This window comes from Anguilla rostrata, chromosome 9 (genome assembly GCF_018555375.3).
Source record: "Anguilla rostrata isolate EN2019 chromosome 9, ASM1855537v3, whole genome shotgun sequence".
Classification (NCBI taxonomy): domain Eukaryota; kingdom Metazoa; phylum Chordata; class Actinopteri; order Anguilliformes; family Anguillidae; genus Anguilla; species Anguilla rostrata.
The window spans coordinates 16,561,209-16,581,092 of NC_057941.1; the positions used below are offsets into that span (position 1 = coordinate 16,561,209).

General features: G+C 44.1%; 1 protein-coding gene across 1 annotated transcript in view; it reads right to left on the reverse strand.

Moving 5' to 3' along the window:
- The window catches only part of LOC135262551 (MAP7 domain-containing protein 1-like), a 37,132-nt gene extending 19,833 nt beyond the window's left edge, over positions 1-17,299 (reverse strand). Inside the window, exons 1-6 of the mRNA XM_064349564.1 lie at positions 16,997-17,299; positions 5,034-5,147; positions 3,886-3,966; positions 3,093-3,358; positions 1,666-1,783; positions 598-669 (exon numbers count right to left, since the gene is read on the reverse strand). Of these exons, the coding sequence (XP_064205634.1) occupies positions 598-669; positions 1,666-1,783; positions 3,093-3,358; positions 3,886-3,966; positions 5,034-5,147; positions 16,997-17,042 (697 nt within the window). The 5' untranslated portion in view covers positions 17,043-17,299. The remainder of the gene's footprint in view (positions 1-597; positions 670-1,665; positions 1,784-3,092; positions 3,359-3,885; positions 3,967-5,033; positions 5,148-16,996) is intronic.
- Positions 17,300-19,884: the final 2,585 nt, after the last annotated feature.

A 19,884-nucleotide genomic window follows, 5' to 3' on the forward strand; every position in this document is an offset into this window, starting at 1 on the left:
ATTTTTAACCAGGTTTCATTGTAATCTGATTACAATTTTAAAATTTCAGTAAGTGATGAGAAATTGTTGGTCAACTGAAACCCATTCTATGCAACCCATTTTCTTTAAGGTAAGCAAGTGCATGTCAGGGGAAGTTCCATTTTCAGTTCCTACAGCTGTTAATTAAGGCCATTCCATTTGCTGGAAAAAAAAACACAGCATGTTTAATCTCAGTCCACGACCATAGCGTACCAAGCTTTTAAGTAGGACCACAGCTGTTAGTGAACAAAAACACTGAAACCAAAGGTTAATAAATACAACCCACATGGTTGGAAATTTTCAAGTAAGAAAACGTGCACAAATTCATCAAACATTGCTTGCGCTTTACTGAGCAGGGAAACGCACCAAAAAAAAAAAAATGTGCCCAAAGTGACCCCTGACCTGGAAGCACTTTGAGGAAAGAAGAAAAGGTAGTGACTGTGATAATAGGAAGTGGGCATATTTAATGTGAAGGAGGCAGGCGGGGTAGAGTGAAACAGAGCCATTAGCGAAGCGAGGGGGGTGGGGGGAGAAGGCACAGAAACCAATCTGCCCAACAGGCAAGCCAGTATAAACCACCTTCTGCGGACGCTTTCCTGCGGGACTTGACGGGAGAGGACGGTGGGAGTACCGTGGCTCCACCTGTGTCACCTGCAGAAGAAGGACTTTTAAAATGGAGGCAGAAGAGACTGGCTTCTCAGTCACACCCTGCTTGAGACTGAAACGACAGCCGTGCCAGCATCAGCAGGATACCATCATCACTGCCGGCTTCTAAAGTTGCAGTGAATCATCAAAGAAGAGGCACTGAAATGTAAGAGAGCTTCAGACCACGCGTATAGTAAAATATAATGCCTTCTTTTCTATACATACTAAAGCAATGGTAAGCAGTCTCCAGAATAGGGGGTTAACAAGGGGAGCTGTATTCAATTCTGGATTTCATGCCAAAGTATACCCTGAATTATTTAATCATCCCAATTATCAAATGTCATCTGCCCTTTTAACTACATTTTATTGATAGGCATATGGCTCATCACTGTTCTGGTGCACTTATATGAAACATTGTCTAATCGACGATTGAACAGTTGGTGAAAGCAAAAAGTAGCATACCCACAGGCCCTGTGGGAATGGAACCGCCCAAGCCTGCTCCAAAAGGCATTTCCAAAATACAAGGCTTTTCTTTCCGGATGCCACATAGGTGCCCTTAATCTCTTACGCACACACTGCTGTTTTATAACCCAGCCTGTTACGCCAGAGGCCAGGTAAAAGCTAACAAGGCCAGTGTTTGAAAGGATACTCCGAATGTTCTACAAAGTCACTCTGAATCACATGTGCAGTGGAATTTATGCATTTAGGAAACCAAATAAAATAAAAATTTCAGTAACGCCTTTCACCAGATAAAATAGATGAAACAGAACGCTGAGCTTGCCCACCCATGTTCAGAAAAGTCCACCTGCAGAAAGAACCAGCCCAGGGTCCACAGCTGAGCACCTGCACTGTGAAAGGCTGACTGAAGGCTTGCGGACCAGCTCAGATTTCCACAGTGAGAACATTGGACAGTGGGACCTTTAAAATGGCGGCTGAGACTCGGAGAGCGTGAAAAGCAGAGGAGCGGCGCAGGATTGTAAGGCTGTGGGTGAGGATCCTTACCAGAGTCTGCGGTCAGGTCCCCTCCCCAGGACTTACGCTGTCTGCTCCTGATCCAGCTCTGACTGCGCTCAGGAGCGCCCAACCCAGCCTCAAATGCTCCTGCGCTGGACGACCAGCACTGCACATGCACACACGTGAGCGCCGCACACACACACAAACACACGCACATGCAGACAGCACACACACGCAGACATGCACACGCACACACGTGAAAAAGCGCGCACACACATGCGAACACACACATACACACACAAACACACACGCATGCATGCCCGCACACACAGACACACATACACACACACACACACGCAGACATGCACACACGTGAAAAAGCCCACACACACATACACACACACAAACACACGCACATGCAGACATGCACACACACACGCACACGCAGACATGCACACACACACACGTAGACATGCACACACACACACGTGAAAAAGCGTGCACACACATGCGAACACACACATACACACACACGCAAACACACGCATTCCCGCACACACAGACACACATGCACGCATACACACAAAATACCCATACACACACGGACAAACACACACACACACACACACACAATCACAGAGGGAGAGAGAGATGAGAGAGAGATAAACTTGGATGTATTCAGCAGTCACTGCTGGCAATAAGCAGAATTTCACACAGACCTACACCGGCTCTGCACTGAGCCGCAAACCATTAGCAGCTACCACTGCGCCAACAAAAAACAACTGGAAAAGCCATTTCCCAGCTCTAACCGTGGTGGGCGGATCAGAAAAATCACACAGGTCAACAAAGGAAGCCAAAACAGAGCGAAGAGAAAGACCCATCCTTCCCCGGTGAAATTTTTCTGTTACTTTTTAAATGTTATGTTTTACGGTTTTTCCGCACCCTGCCAAAGAGCAATCAGCAGGGCCAGTCCGGGAAACATCTGCACAGAGGCTGAAAGGAAGGAAGTACAGTCTACAAAGCAGGACCAGGCTATGACTCACAGGATAACATCAGCCCCCGCGGCTAAACCGAGCTAAAAGGATTCCTCTGTAGCTAAGAAATATCTGATTACAGCTCGACTACAGCGGCCTCAACCCTTGAACCGGCGCATGACCGGTGTGATCAAATCTGCATACGACAAACAATTTGGCACAACATGACCGCTGTGATCATGACAGAGGATAGCTGTTCAGCTGGAAGCACAACCTCAAATGCTAAAACAGCAACAGCAACTTCATTTAACTCTGCACTCTACTGAGAGCATACATATAGGATGTTTATTCACTAACTGCCTGAATCTATGCCCCTGAATATTAGGTTATGGGTCATGTCTTTTTTAGCAACTATCAAACTCTACATGCCTGAATTGCTGCTCACCAGCCAGTGGAGGGCAACGAGTGAGGACATGCGGGGGCATGCGTAATGAAGGATTAGTTCTGATTCCCCACTAGTTTGGCGCGTAGCTCTGCCCGCTGACTGTGAGCAGCGAGCTCGAGATCGCCGCCCTGGTGTTCGGGAGGACTGCTCGCGCTCACCCGCTCCTCCTCGTGCTTCAGCTTCCTCTTCTCCTCGGCGGCTACCCTCCGCTGCACCTCCTTCCTGCGCTGCTCCTCCAGCTTCTTCTGCCGCTCCTCCATCTGTCGCTCGTACTGCTGCTTGGTCTTGCGCTCGCGCTCCAAGATCTGAGACTCCCGCGAGGCTGGAGGGGGCAGAGCGAGGGAGGGAGCGAGCACGTGCGCGCCGGCCGCAGGTCAGTGACACGCCCCGGTCGCTCCGAGAGACCGCCTACACTCCTGTCACTCAGACACAGTGCTAATGGCTAACTTCTGACGCCCCATTGTACTCTGATAGCCCTGGCTGTGAAGGGCTCATTACCCTGAGCTGATTAAGCCTTTGATTGGCTGGAGACAGAGGCCCATAGTCAGAAGCCTAGATTCAATCAACGCTTTCCCTCTGAATTACGACACAGTTTCGCGAGTTCATTTCGTCAAATCGCTGAACTCATCAAACTGTGTTTCTGTCGGAAACACTAATCAAACTGCCGAAAATGCAAACTGGCACAAACGTGCGTGTGTTTCCGAGTCAAAGTTCAGGACCAGCGCTGATTGGATTCAGGCCCGGGGCAGAGAATGCGGGACTTTGAGAGATTAGCGATGTGCAGTGTTCCTTCCTAACGTTCCCTTCGGCTCCGTCGAGGTGGGGCGGCCCGGAGGTCGCCGCGGTTACCTTGCTGCTTCTCTTGCTCCTCTCTCCTCTCCTTCGCTACTCTGAGTTTGTCGTCTATTCTTAGCGCTGCTCCATCAATGACTGCCAACAGACAGAGCACAGTGTCATTGTCAGCCCACCCAGTGGAGGTCACCCCGTGTAACCCACTGCAACTGCTGCTGTCAGCACAGCTTAACAATCCTAATTATGCTTACAACTCTACCCTGGTACTCACCTGCAGCAATAACACCTCCACATATTAACCCACTGTTAGTGACAGCAGTTTTAATGCCCCTTAATAGTAAAGCTCTATTCTCTTTAGCAATGCCTTGTCTGCTCTGTGTATTAACACTGTAAGCACACGCCTGATACATGCCCACTCAAATCAGGCCTATAATTTCTGCTTGATTAGTCTTTTTTGAACTAATTACAATTTTGGCTGCACGTGGATAGCAAGCAGTACGGATTTTCCTGAGCAGCGGACGGCTGCCAGCACAGTGAATAAAGAGCTATTCAATAATGTAATGCGCTAACGAAAAAAAGCTGCTGCATGCTGCTGGACGTCAGTGAAAACTACAGCGAGGGAGACGTGGAATAAGAGGGACGCAGTGCCAAAGGTGGGAGCGCCAGTGTGAAAGCACGCCCTGCACAGAGCCAGGGAGAGGCAGGAAGTGACAGGGCTGGGGCTAGCGCATGACGACAGATAATCGACTCCCGTTCTGCGGCATCGCACTTGTAATGTGTGTCAGGTTCCCATGCAGCACCGAAGACATCAGCGGCAGTGATGTGTGTACAAGGCTGACTGCAACCAGAATATCCTGTCTTTTCCGGCTAGCTACTGCGCCTGACACACAAAGTCCACAGAAAGGCCAGGCTTCATACTGCAGTTTTATAGTCCATATTAAGCCAGTGCTCAAATCAACTCCTGCTTTGTCTTTGTTGTTTACTGCATTAATAGCACACAGGCTTTAGCCACCGTGGATAAGATTATTAATAGAAAGCACCTTAGTCTGATGTGTGCAAGTGTGTGGCAGTTACACTGTGGGTTACATCATGCCAGTGTTGGAAAGAGAGAGAGAGAGAGAGAAGGAACCAGGAACCAGGAGAGAAAAACAAATAGCAGGGGCGAGAGAGAGGGCGGAAAGGGAAGGAGAGAGAGGGAGCGTTACCTGGACGCGCTCCCTGGATTTGTATCGTACAGGCTGTGCCCTCGGCTTCTTCGGAGCCTGGGCTGCTCAGCGCCTGGCTGCGTCGCTCGTCTGCCTGCGCCTGCGCAGCTGCAGCTGGGAACACGAGGGCACAGGGAAGACAGCGTGTCATTAACACACGGCGACAGCATGCTGTTAACACACGGCGACAGCGCAAAATACAGGGCTGGAGCAGTGGAGCCGACTGTGGGAGAAGCTTCACTGCGAGGGCCTACCGAGGTTTCAGCTTCTGACTGTATGAGATTGTACAGGCCACAATGTCACCTATTCATTTATTTGACAGGGACAATGGGCATCCACTAGGCTGTCCCAGAATTAGCTATCAAGCTAAATTTCATCTATTATAATGTGGTATAAAATTTTAGAATTATAATGTGTGGGAAAGAGGCTGACCTCTGCACTGGATCAGAGGCCCAGGGCCAGGGTGGGGTAGGCCCTGCCAGTTGTTTAGTAAACTGAAGACAATACCCCGTTACCCCATACTACTTCCTCTCTGACAAAGCCCAACCCCTCCCCTTCTACTTTCATTCCACCCCCCCTCCCCCCCCCACCCCACCCCCCAAATCAGGCACCAGAGCTGTCCAGGGCCTCTGCCTTCCACCTCTCATTCAATTTGGTGCATTCTATAATGAAAAAGCTCAATGAACAGCAACAGCAACAGCTGCCAGGGGGAACAGGAAAAGTAGTAAACCCTCCCTGTAGTCCGAGCAGCTCCCCCCCCCCCCCCCCCCCCCGCCCCGCTTCACAAAGTCATTCTGCTGATGGGGAACAAATGTGAAAGACAGGGACTGAAATTTTTTTATTTCTTGCTGACTTTCGCTTCTGGCTTGGTTTCTTGGTTCTCTGCAGCGTACAGTAGCCCCGAGAATTACAGTTATCCACATGTAAAAACCAGCGCACACACACAGGAAAATGGTCCACAATCGAACAAAGGGAGCCCACCGGCGGACGGAAACTCGGTCCAGAACATAGAAATGGGGCGATAACAGTCGACCGACTTTTAAATTCTTACCTGGATGATCAAATAAAAAACTGGTTTGAATGAACTCCCACCAACATTTAGGCCAGTTCAACTTTCTCCCTACAGGGTACAAAATTGACTTATTTTACTAATTTTACTAATAAGTCTGGGTGATATTCATCAGTAGAAGAAATAAACAAGGAAAAAACTACAGATGAACAAAATATAGGCTAATTTTCTAGTGAACTTTGCAAGCTCCATGAAGATAGATCTGCCTTCCTGAAAATGCTTGGTTAGGCAACATCAAATTTGATCAAATAAATCGGGCTGCCTGGTGGTTAATCCTACTAAACCACCGGGCTTCAGTGTATGATACACCACATGGTGTGGGACTGAATCCTACTAAACCACTAGGATTGAATCCTGGCCAGGAAACATAACCGGCTGTTGCTGTGTTATTGTTATTGAACTAACAAATGCTGATTTCATCACCAAGAGGAATGCGGTTGGAATCCATCTGCATTTGTTGGTTCAAAACATTTTTGAGTTTCAGGAAGACATGGTCCAAAATGTTCTGTTCATCAAAAAATGTACTTAACTTTGTTGCATAATACGTGGTCCTAATACCCATATCTGCTGACCTCTTAATTTTGATTTGCTACCCACCTGTTGCAAAAGCTCACAGTTTTTCCCCCTAATTGCTACATGGCGCAACACACAGATTTCATGGGCAGGCCTGTCATGGGCAATACCATGCACCACACCATTCAGCACGGTCACATAAATATCATAGGTTCCAAAACTAAGAAAAAGCAACAATGCCTTTAGCCTGACACCCAACAGCACATCTAGAATCTGTTCAAGGTCTTAATCCGGCCACCATACAATGCTGACATTTGTAATAAATAATTGAACTGTTTAAACTGGAACTGATCTACAGAGTCTCTGTATGTAAATTTATAGGTCTGACATATGATCTCTAGTGAATTTATATCCAGTGTCCGGCTCGCAAGGCTGACACTGCTACAGCAGAATGACTAAGCTCCATTTCCCTCTCCAACCTGAAAGGTCCACTGGCTTTCTTCTCTCTAGGGGTTTCGTCATACTTGTTCCTGGTTATGGTTATACACTTTGTTGTACGTTGCTCTGGATAAGAGCGTCTTCCAAATTCCGGTAATGTAATGTAATGTAATGACAGAGACAAGCGGATAATGCTACATTACTTCTGCCAAATGAATACAGCCCAGAATAACTAGACAGTGGACAAAAAGACTGTATTTCCCCCCCCATCTCATGTCCTGGTGAAAACCTTTTATTTTATTTTATTTAGCCTATTTTTTGCTTTGTCATATGACTTTACTGTCATATGTCATATGAAATGCCCAAGTCAAAAAAAAATTGTACCATAGAGAGAGAGTAGCTAGCTAACCTGTTTTTCTGTGACTGTGGGGGTCACTGACATAACTGGGGATCGGACTTTTGGAAACCGAAGTTCCGGTTCTGAACAGAATTTGGAATTTCAAAAATTAAAGTGAACAACTTTCCACGGTCACATCGTTAATCACGTGGCAGCTCACATGACAGGAGCCAAGTGTTTTGTTTTGACCAATGGAATAAGCCGATGGTGCACATCCCGGCTGACATTTCAGTGCACTGCACAGGAGGTCAAAATGAAGTAACTGCATTGTGCACAGTCTATGCTCCGAGCGTAACCACCTCAGTACTGACAATTACCATGCTGTCCCATGAAAATGCATGCAACTTGGCCCCATTAATAAGAAGTGAGGAAAACAAAAGGGTGTGAGAGAGAAAAACTACTCAATTTCTTACTTTCACTTTTAATATATTAAAGAGGCTCTTTTATGATCTTATATTATTAGGCTATGCAACACAAATGAATGGCTATGCAATACAAATGAATGGCGAAAATGCAGTGAAAAATATAGCCTACATAATGTTATGATCCACTTTCACATTCTCATTGCAAAAAAGATAATGGCATTCTTAACCAGCTAAAAATGATATAAATGTGAAAGATGATACAGGACTTGGCCCCGAAGGTACAGAAATATTTTCTTATTCTGCCTGGATATCACATGTCAAATTGTTCCTTTTGAGAAAGGGCTTATCTAGAGGGAGGTGTAAAGATTAAATGTGCATTTTTTCACATTCCGATAATGTAACTGCTTATACAGAATTTGATTTATTTTTTTTAATAGACTATGAAAATATATAACCAGTTCCATCAGCCTTGACATTCAAACTCCTTTACTTGAAAAAGCATTATAAATGGATATGAAATTAAAGGTATGATGAAGCGAAAAAGGTTCAATCAAACCATGTCAACAACATGCTCAAATTGGAAATGACTCGCCCCAATTTCCAACACTGGTTTGGTTGGGTGAAAGAGGAACATGAGCCAGTATTATAGCCAGTTAGCCTACAGGATAGCCACTGCTTACTCATCCTGGCTATCCTGCAAGTCTCCTTACATTATTACCCCTTTAACCGATCATATCCCTTACATATCCCCAAGCTACAGTTGTGTCGGCAATTCATATTTTTTAGCCAATGTTATTCCCCAATTTTCCTCAAATTTGTAATTCATAATTGTATTCGTAAGCTTGTCCAATCTGCCCCTTTCGAGAGCACAAATGAGCATGTTTCTTCTCCCTGCAGTTGACCAGCCATTGCTTTGGAGGAGAACACTGAAAGTGCAGCTGGTGTGGGTGGACTGCAGCCTCCCAATCGAGCAGAAGAGTCACTCAGGCGCAGGGAGGCTGGAACACTCCAGCTGACCACAACCTTCCCTCCCGGGGCCACGCTACAACCAATGACAACTACTAGTCAGGTGACTAGACCGAGAACCAATTTACTGGTTTAACTTTTAATTTAAGCTGAGCATCATTCTGTGAATAGATTCCTCACAAGGTTATGTAAATAACAAGTGTTAATGACTTTAAATGACATGAAAACAACCTGCTTTTCAGAGTGGAACAGACACATCACAGCCGTGATACCTATTAAACAAATTGATATTAGTGGCACTCTATGAAAACACAGCAGACTAAAGTCTCTTCGGGCATGGCTTAGGTAGCCTGTGCGTAGCCTGCAGGGTTTCGGCTGTTCTCAGGTAGACAAAGTTCCAGAACAGCAGCTCATAATGACAGTCTCATAAATATTCAGAGACCCCTGTGCTCCGCACTGTTGCTATGGGGGTAACTGTGCAGAGTGCAGCACGCAGACCGGCTGCAAACTAAAGGTCAGGGAACGCAGGCCTCCGCAATGGAGCTCAAACAGGCCCCCTGCCACCTGGGCAGCTAGCGCACTCCGCAATGGAGCTCAAACAGGCCCCCTGCCACCTGGGCAGCTAGCGCACACCCAAATGACTGGGTAGCTACGGTCTCTCTCTCTCTCTCTCTCTCTCTCACTGGTACTATATCGGTTACACTTGGGCGTTTCAAGTAAACCCACATGACAAAACAAACAAAAAAAAAGCTGGTGAAATAGCTTCTGTTATCCAAGATAAGTGCCGGTATGCCCATAATACAGTAAGGATTAACACCTTACGCATTACCAAAAAATGAAGAATAAATTGTTGCAAGCATTTGAACTGACTGTGACTTGCTTCTGTATGGCCTGGGTGCACACCTTCAAATCCCCACTAACAGTAGCTGCTTTCCATTTCACTTCTTTACATGACGGTATCTTTTTCGCAGGCTCAGCCCTTTGACAGCATAAGCGATATGCGTGCCAACATTGCTCACTCCCTCATGACTCCCTGTAGCAACCGTATTCGCTTTAACCAATCAAAACAAAAAGAAATAAGACGATTACAGACCTCTCAGTCATGCAACATTAGCAGGAGCGGGATAGCGGTGGTCTGTGCCTCATTCTACCACACCCTGATTAGAGATAGATAGGAAAGCCTGAAGTGCGAGATCTCGCTCCGCCTATATCAACACTACATTTTATATGCCCGCAGTCTGGTGCTGAGTGCAATTAATGACTTTTTAAGAATCATGTGATCTAAAAGGACTCATACATTATTTGATAAAAGAAATCACTTACTTTGTAAGACACAAATCAGCTGCAAAACTAAGCGAAAATAAAACATCTCTCAGGCAATTTCACTTAAAAAGTAGGCTATATGCATCAATGCAAACAAACCATTTGTGACAACAGAATAAATTCATATTTGGTCATATGCAGTAGTAGGACTTGTATAAAAGAAATCAGTAATTGTAGCGATAGTGAAAGCTTTAAGCCAATCAAATCTATGGAATCTTTACTCAATTACATAAGTTATAAATGGTAATGCTTACTATTTTCCAGTCTGTTCTATGAAAGACTCCAATGAAAGACTACAATGCATTTCCTTTTTCAAACAATCCTGCAATATCACCTTGAAGAGCTTTGCTACAGTAACTTACTTCAATTTGGACTCCGTAAGAGTAAGTTACGCATGATGCAATGTCTTTACCCAGCAAGATCCAATCTGCATCAGAACTGCAACCACTGACACCCCTGCATCGTACCATCACGGTCTCCCTCTAAATTCAGTGGCTTCTCACACGAAAGAACCTGAAAGCTCGGACATCAGCCCAGCCTGCTTATGCCCTCTTTAACCTATATCACACTCAGAACATGCTTTCAGAGAACATGGGATTCGTATGTAGCCTTATAATCGCAGCCCGTTTACAACCGGCTCATCCCATTTCACTTATCAAGTCTACGGAGTTTAATGATGCTGTATACCACACACAGAAGAGCATCCTGATGCACTGCACAGAATGTCAGATGCAACAGAAACAAAAACACTTAAACTGGGGCCAAAACAAGACAAGTAGAGGACAGAAACGACCAGACGGTATTTTGTCAACATTCGTTTTTACTGTTATAACAAGGCAATGCGAATGTGCTTTGACTCGAACTAACAAAACAAAAATGGGCTAAATCTAGGCTACATGCACACGCTGCTTTGTTTTATCAAGGTAACCGGCTCCCTTTTTCCACATACAGGGTCATCACTGCGGTAAGCTATAGGCTGTTTTGTGTACTGCTCCGTCTGCTGCCCAATTTCCGATCCAAAGCATCTGCAGTGCATAGCGGTTCTCTTAAGGAAAGGCACAGCAGCGCAGAGAACTGCATAGAGTGGCCGCATGCCAGACAACCACAATGAAACTAAACACAAATGCAGACACACACACACGCACCAGTGTCAGCTCACCCTGCTGTGCTGTGCTGTCCGGGTCCCGGTCTCTGTGCGCAGCTACGGCGGCGGCGGCGGTGCTAAGTGTGGAGCGGGAGGCTCAGCGCCACAGCTGGCAGCGCGGGGAACGTGGCTGCGATGGCTAACAATGCGGCCCTTCACAGCGCGCAGCTGCGACCGTATCTCTCTCTCTCCCTCTCTCTCTCCCTCTCTCCCTCCGCCCGCCTCACGCGCGCACAAAGCAGATCTGTCCCGGATTACGGGGACGCGTTCGAGCGGCCGCGAAAGCCCGGCTATTTATGGCGTCACGGAGACGGCGGGCTGTCAATCACAGCGGGAGGCCGAACCCGCTCTCTGGCCGGCAGACCACGATGAGACCGGGGAGTGACGAGCGGTGTCCTCTCCACAGTCTGGTCCTTGTCACGACCTCCTTCCAGCTGCCTGTCAATGGCTTAAAGAGGTCTATATCCACAACATGGGGAAGGGGAACCTCTCCAATAGAAACCCCCGGCTCCACAAAACCACAAACATTTTCATCACCGTGAAGGAAATGACTGTCAGTAAACTAAGGATAGGGTTTGTCCCTGTAACAAAAGTTAATTTAGCAATAAATTAGGCCTAATTGTTAAAAGAATAAACACAGAATGGTAAACCACTCAACATTATAATGTGATGTGTAAGGACAAAAGGTAACATACATACTCCTAGTCTATACGACTAAGCTCTCACGATTTTAGAAACTCAAAAAGGGAATGGTGGAAAAGCTGTATCGACAGCAATCAATTGAATCTCAATCTGTGCATACTGGTTCTAATGTGAAACCTGAGCAAACCACAGCCACAGCCAGCAGTCTTCTGGGAGATGAAGTTGCAAACAATTTCCACACAAAGCACCCTAGACAGGAAGTAGTCTTTACTGATTTTCAGGAATAGACTCAAACACCTACACAGAGAAATAGCTAGCAGTGAAACATCAGCGAAATCCAATATATAGAAATAATATGCCAATACAATGCATATCGTCTATGATAGTGTGCAATTAAAAAGTATTCACGTTGATCACACAACAAATACATTGATCCCACATTAGCAAACAGGCTACTTTATAGATATTCCATAAGCACATGGCTTACAGTAATGGCACTGCACGCTTTTAAGAAGCAAAAAGTAGAAGGCCTATCATTCCATGTTCCAGTGACTAGCTGCAAATACTTCTGTTCTGGATTTCATATGTATGTCCATGAACTGACATGTCTACCTGAGGCCATGACTGTACCCTCTGCACCAAGAATGACACGTGTACACAGTATTTTAATGTTAGAGTGCTGTGAAAAAGTATTTGTCCTCTTCCTGATTTACTCCAGTATTGAACATTTTTTTCAGAATGAATGGTTCCTGATCTTTAGACAAAATGTAATTTTAGACAAAGGGAACCCGAGTAAAAGACACACATTTTTTAATTATTTCATTTATTTAATGAAAAATGATCAAACATCCATATCACCCATGTGAAACGGTAATTTCCCCTTAGTTACTCAACCAATTAACCTAATTTAATTGATAATTAGATTCACTTGACTTAACACAGCCAGGTTTGATTGCAACCAGTCCTCTTGAATCTAATCCTCACTAATATTGAACCTTACCATCAGAAGTACCAGTCGCCACAAAGTTTCTACAGGCACACTCTGCTACAATCAAAGGAAATTCCAGAAGAGACAGGAAGAAAAGTTGTTGAAATATATCAGACTGGAAAGGGTTACAAAGCCATTTCTAAGGCTCTGGGCCTCCACCGAACCACAGTGAGAACCATTATTTCCAAATGGAGAACAATAGGAACTGTGCCGAGTCTTCCCAGGAGTGGCCGGCCTGCCAAACTTTCTCCAAGGGCGCAGCGACAACTCATTCAGGAAGTCACTAAAGATCTCAGAAGAACACCCAAAGAATCGCAGGCCTATCTAGCCTCAGCTAAGGTCAGTGTTCATGACTCCACAATAAGAAAGAGACTGAGCAAAAATGAGATTCATGGGACAGTAATGAAGCAGACACCACTGCTAACCAAAAGAAACATCAACGCTCGTCACACATTTGCAAAAAAAACCTTTTGGGATAATGTTCTATGAACAAATGAGTCAAAAGTGGAACTTTCTGGATGACACGTGTCCCATTATGTCTCACGTACAGCAAATACAGCATTTCACAGATCACACCAACAGTCAAACATGGTGGTGGTAGTGTGATGGTGAGGGGATGCTTTGCTGCCTTGGGACCTGCCATTATTGAAGGAGCCAGGAATAGTGCTCTGTACCACAAAATGCTTAAGGAGAATGACCAGTCACCTGTCAATGAGCTTATACAGCGTCATTGGCTTATACAGCCAGACAATGATCCAAGACACAAAAGCAAGTCCACATCTGAATGGCTGAAAAGAAACAAAATTAAAGCTTTGGAGTGGCCTAATCAAAGTCCTGACTTGAATCCAATAGAGATGATGAGGCAGGACTTTAAAGGAGCAGTTCATGCTCAAAAACCAACCAATTTGTCTGAACTAAAGCAGTTCTGCAAGGAAGAGTGGGCTAAAATTCCTCCACTGCAATGTGAAAGACCGATATCAAATTACAGGAAGCATTTGGTTGCAGTTCAGTTGCTGCTAAAGGTGGTGTAACCAGTTAAGTTTAAGCAGAACATTACTTTTTCACATGGGTGATGTGGGTGTGCTTCGTTTTGTTTTGTTTACTTTGTCTTAATTTTACATTTTGTCTAAAGATCTGAAATCATTCACTGTAACAAATATGCATTAATAGATGAAATCAGGAAGGGGACAAGCACTTTTTCACAGCACTGTAGCTATGTGGCTGAAATACTTTACAAAGTTTAAATTGCTTAAATATTGGGCTACATGCATATGAGGTCATCATACCTAACCATGTGCTTTTCCATCAGACAAAAATAGTTGTTCTGCAAACAGTAGCCTATACATTACTATTTTCATCTGATGACAAATCAACCAAATGACAGGGGCTAAAACTGTATGTTGTCATGTTGGACCATTTTAAGCTTTGTCATTTAACACAAGAGAATGTGAGCCTGAAAAATATGTAGTAAACCTCATTATGAATCGCCATTTTACTCCTGCAAACATTTTTGCATCTTGAGTTTCGAGGTGGTTTAGCTAAGCTGAGCAGTCATATAAATACCTTAATTTATGCTAACTGTACTGTGCATTAGGAAATAAAATGCAACATGGCAGACTGTTCTGCAAATATGCCTGGCACACACAAGCCATTTTAAGTGTGGCCCTGTTGCTTCCTTGACACCTTGCCTTGAGATTCCTACATGTTGCAAACATGTGTGGCACAGCCCTTCAAATGACTGCTGCTAGCTTTGTTCCGCTCTCTGTCAACACCACGAGCCAAAGAATGGACGGAAGCTCATGCTGTTGGTCCTTAATAGCAATCAGCAAGTTCTGAAGCTCTCCCATTTTCTGGCCCCAACCTTACAATCTTAAGTCACCACAGGAAAAATGATTCTGAGAAGCAAACACAAAGATGGCTGAAGTTTTAAGTTGTAGTCAATAAACACAAGAGAGAAGCAAAAAGAGCTTTGTTCTGAAAGTCAAAGCAAAAAAGAATGTCCTCGCTTAACATTACAAAATGACTGTGTGTCAGTTTGCTTCAGGTTCAGAACGGTGTGACATCTCTTCCCCTGAACACTAAGAAAGTGTTAAATGAAAGAAATTCAAAATATGTTGGGGAGATGTCTATACACAGTAACACCAGTAATATACTCATCATAGGCCTTTGAAGCTTGCCAATTAACATATTCCTCCAGCAGTGACACAGGTACATGACATGAATAATTGATAATACATTTTTTGCTATCAAAGGAAAACCTCAATTGTTTAAGCGGAGACACTTGTTTAACTTCTTAGAATCAATGGGGAAAGACCATGTCTGTGTTGGCTTGTGTGTAATCATGACAGCATATCTCAGTATTGCCTGATGTTCAGCAAGGATTTCTATGAATATGATCACAGAAGCACTGATAAAGAAACCAACAGGATTTGCAAACTCGCCGAAGAAACGGTTCACACACTACTCTCAGGCTTACATACAATTGATTTTATTGGCATGAACACAGAATAACAAATTGACCCTGAAAAATACTGTATTTTTCAGGGTCATCTCCTTATACTGCAGTAACTCAGTCACCTGTCATGTCAGGGGGCATGTACTTTACAGCTGGGTATTGATACTGGACAAAAGGCGACAGGCATTTACTTACTTACGCACACAATAGCACAAAGTTCCCTTAACTTCCTGTACAGTCCCATGACACCACTTCACTTCTCAATTCTAGGTCAGAGGCTTTTTCAAATGGTAGCTTTCCGGTAGAAGACCAGGGCACTGTCACATACCAAGGCTACTCTCCCACGAGCTCAGACCAACAACCTGGAGCTGCATGCATTTCACATTCACAGTCAGTATACAGATAGGAATTCTAGAACACCAAGACAATGGCCACATTGCTCTTCATGCAAACAGCACAGGTCTCCTCCGTCTTCGTACGTCTCCTTAAAATCTGTCCAAATCCCAATCAGTCACAGCCTCTCAATTTTCTTAATGTTTTCAAATTGAATGATGAGGCGGTTAAAAAGCAACCGCAGTTATTATAATTGTAACTAGCAGTTCTTCCCGGATACACAGCCTAGCCTAAGCAGCTAGCTGACAACTGAGGTTTCAGAAGGCTACACAATGGGTCATAATGCTCACAACCAACTTGCAGTAAGGAATAACGTGGCAGTTAGCCAGCCAACTAGCTAGGTGTTAAATGATTTACCTAAACGTGTCTGATAAATCTGCCGGCGATAGATTAGCTACCAAGACAACCAACAGGTTAATACTACTTAGCAATTTATTTGCATCCTCAATTGCCAATCGTCTGGTCCCTTGCAGCTAAAATTAGCTACATGTTTTGCTAACGTTAACCAAGTTTAACCAGCAAGCTAGTAATTCACATTTCACTTTAAAATACCTATGTACATCTCAGACACAAATTGCGTGAATTGGTTCGCAACATATTCTGGAATGTCATCTCCAAAATCAGCTGGCTTCTGTCATCTCTCATTGAAACTACTGACTAGCTAGCTAATCTTACATGGCTAACTCCTGCACCGTTACCTAGCTAGCCAGCACAGCACTGACTAGACTGTTCTATCGGCTACCACGAACTTTACGAACTGTCTGTGCCAGATCTAAGAAACTATTGTTCGTTAAGTTACCTTTTTATGTTGTGAAAACTTTCTTGCAATCTTGATGTCAACATTAAGTAAATATTACGGAACATGTTTGCAACGCCACAAAAGGCAGTTAGCAAACCAGTTTACCGGGACCATTAGGAAATAACGGTCAGTATAAGATTATTTACGCTTCAGTCATCTTGGCCTGTCTTTGTTCAGCACCCGTAGGTTATCCAACAAGAGAGCGACCATATCTAGTCATAAAATCGACGAATTAACGTTAGCTGGCTAACTTAGCTTGCAACTTTTAATGGAAAAAGTTGGGCAGTTTGTAGCTTGCAAAGTAAGTTGCAGACGAACCTCTACATAAACTGTCAGGGAGTGATCAATAAGATATCTTACCCAGCAAGCTAAAGTAATGTCAACTATTGCCACTATCCCATGTAAGCTCTCCCAACAGTCCCGCCACGCGAAATCAATCATTTTCATTGCTTACAAAATGTAATGTCTTACCCATTTGCGCCCTCATCTCTTTCAGAGACATTGCCACCTCCGCCATCTTTAGCTAGCCGACGAAATGTTTTTTTCCCCCAGTATTTGTTTTTTCTTTTTTTCCTCGACCAGCACGGGTGCGCGCAAAGCGCGAGGACAAACACAGCAGTGGTGTGAGAGATAGTTGCTAGTTATAATAGCAAGCCCATTTATCATCCTTGAGAGAATAGCGACGCCTAGCGCATGAATATCGTACTCGCTGCCAGTGCACTGTTGTGCTAAATAATCTAAAGCAGTGGTCTCCAACCCTGGTCCTGGAGAGCTACAGAGCCTGCTGTTTTTTGTTTTCACCTTAAAATCAGCACCCAATTGAGACCCGAGACACCAGGTGAGTTGAGTTAGCTGTGTAATCAACTCCTCTAATTGATTCATGAAGTGCAGAGTCACTATGAAAACCAGCAGACCCTGTAGCTCTCCAGGACCAGGGTTGGAGACCACTGATCTAAAGGCAGTGCAATTCCTTAGATAGGGGTGCATTCCAATCGCTTATTTTATCCTTCCTTGCTTCCTTTCCTTGCCTCCTTTTCTAGTGTGGAAGGGTCAACCGGCTAAAAAAATATGTGAAACTTATGTCTGGAATCACACATTGACAACACTGCTGCCAATCCCTGATCCTGGCAATCTACTGTCCTGTAGGTTTTTGCTCCAACCCTAACAAAGCACACCTCATTCAACAGGTAGGTCTTGTTGGGCTGCTAATTAGTATAATCAGGTGTGCCAGATTAGGGTTGAACTGAAAACCTACAGGACAGGGATCTCCAGCAACAGGATTGGGCAGCCCTGCTTTAGTCCTATTATCTACATCAGTGGTCTCCAACCCTGGTCCTGGAGAGCTACAGGGTCTGCTGGTTTTCATAGTGACTCTGCACTTCATGAATCAATTAGAGGAGTTGATTACACAGTTAACTCAACTCACCTGGTGTCTTGGGTCTCAATTGGGTGCTGATTTTAAGGTGAAAACAAAAACCAGCAGACCCTGTAGCTCTCCAGGACCACTGATCTACATTCTGCATTTGAACCAGGCCAAATTGAGATCTTTAGCAAGGAATTAACATAAAATCTGAAGACAGACAAACTCTAAATAAATAATTGCATTAGTAAAATTTGGAAATGCCTCACAGATATCATTCTGGTTCAACCAGAGATGGAACCTAATAACTAGGGCCACCAATTTGTCTCCCATTGTTTTCTCGCATTGTACTTCATTCCTCTGCCAGCTAGAGGTCACAAAAGCCTCTTTGTCAAGCCCCTTCTCAAACAATCATCCCATTTGCACCACCTCAATAATCTATATTGATAAAGTAATTGCCATTAATTAAGCACAGATGATTATTGTCTACGATGTTTACAAGTGACACACATGTTAAATTCAGTTTGAATAGTACTGTGGACATGCTACTGTATTTTTAAAAGTTGTAAAGGGGCATATTTATAAGCCTATGCTTCCTGCATGAACTAGACTTGATGTTTGTAGCTATAGACAACAGACGGAATGAGAATTGTATCTTATGTGCACTGTAATTGTTCCAGTGACCTTCGGTATGTACTTATTGTACTTTGCTTAGGATGAAAGTTCCAAATAAAATGAAATGTAAATGTAATGCGAAGGGGCACGATAGGCTTTGTTAGTATCAGTGGGAAATGCTCACATTAAAAAATTAACTAATCATAGTCTTCAGTCAACACTGTGAACTGAACTGAACTCACGAGTCTCTTATTGCTGGGCTAAAACAAAAACCAGCAGCCACACTGGCACTTTTTGGATTGGACACCCCGGCTGTATGTGGATGCATTTATTTTTTTTACTACAGTGATACTCAATCCTGGTCCTGGAGAAACACAGTCTGCTGATTTTTGTTTTTTCCTTCAAATCAGTGGCCGATTCAGACCCAAAAAAGCAGGTGACCTGAATGGACTGTGTATTAAATTACTTTAATTGATCAGTTGCTGTGCCCCTCCAGTTCTGAGTCCCAATGAAAGCCAGCGGACCCTGTAGGCCAGGGGTGGCCAACTCCGGTCCTGGGGAGCCGCAGGGTCTGCGGGTTTTTGTTTTGACCTTAAATACAACAACCACTTACACAAAATAAACCAGGTGAGATGAGTTAACTATGTAATCAACTGCTTTAATTGATCAATTAAGTGCCGAGTAAAAACAAAAGCCAGCAGACCCTGCGGCTCTCCAGGACCTGGGTTGGCCACCCCTGCTGTAGGCTCTCCATGACCAGGAGTGCAGACTGCTACCTCACAGACTTGCTTTTCATAGCATTTAAACTTTGATCCATGCTCATTTTCCTTCCTGACTCTCCCCATATTAGATTAACTAATTGTTTTTTTTTAGAATAAATGTCTCAATTAGAAACTCTAGTGTACATTTAGACACTTGACTGTGCCTTTGGAGTGTCTATGGGGACCCCTGGAGGATAATCATTGAAATACAAGTTTAAATCCCTGCAGGTGACGTGTTGGAGTCAAACTGGTGGCCCTAGTAATGCAAATTTTCCATCCTTGGGAAAAATATAGTCTATTGAATACACAGTGGATGAATATATATCAATCAAAGATTTTAAGAAGAAATAATGTATATCAAAATATTCATGCCATGCAACAATAAATTCTACTGCAAAAGGCTCTCTTAAGTGAAATAAATCAATAAATTTGGGTTGCTGAAAGAATTTTCATACGGTAAATTGCCCAGAATGTGATCATCTCAAATACCGTTTTTTGTAACAAAGAGGCGTAAATCAGTGACGATGCATTATAATGAGACCAAAGCCTGCTGATTCATTCCACAGCTACTCTGCTGACAGCTTGACCAGTGAACAGGCTACAGAAGCACAGGTGTTGCACAG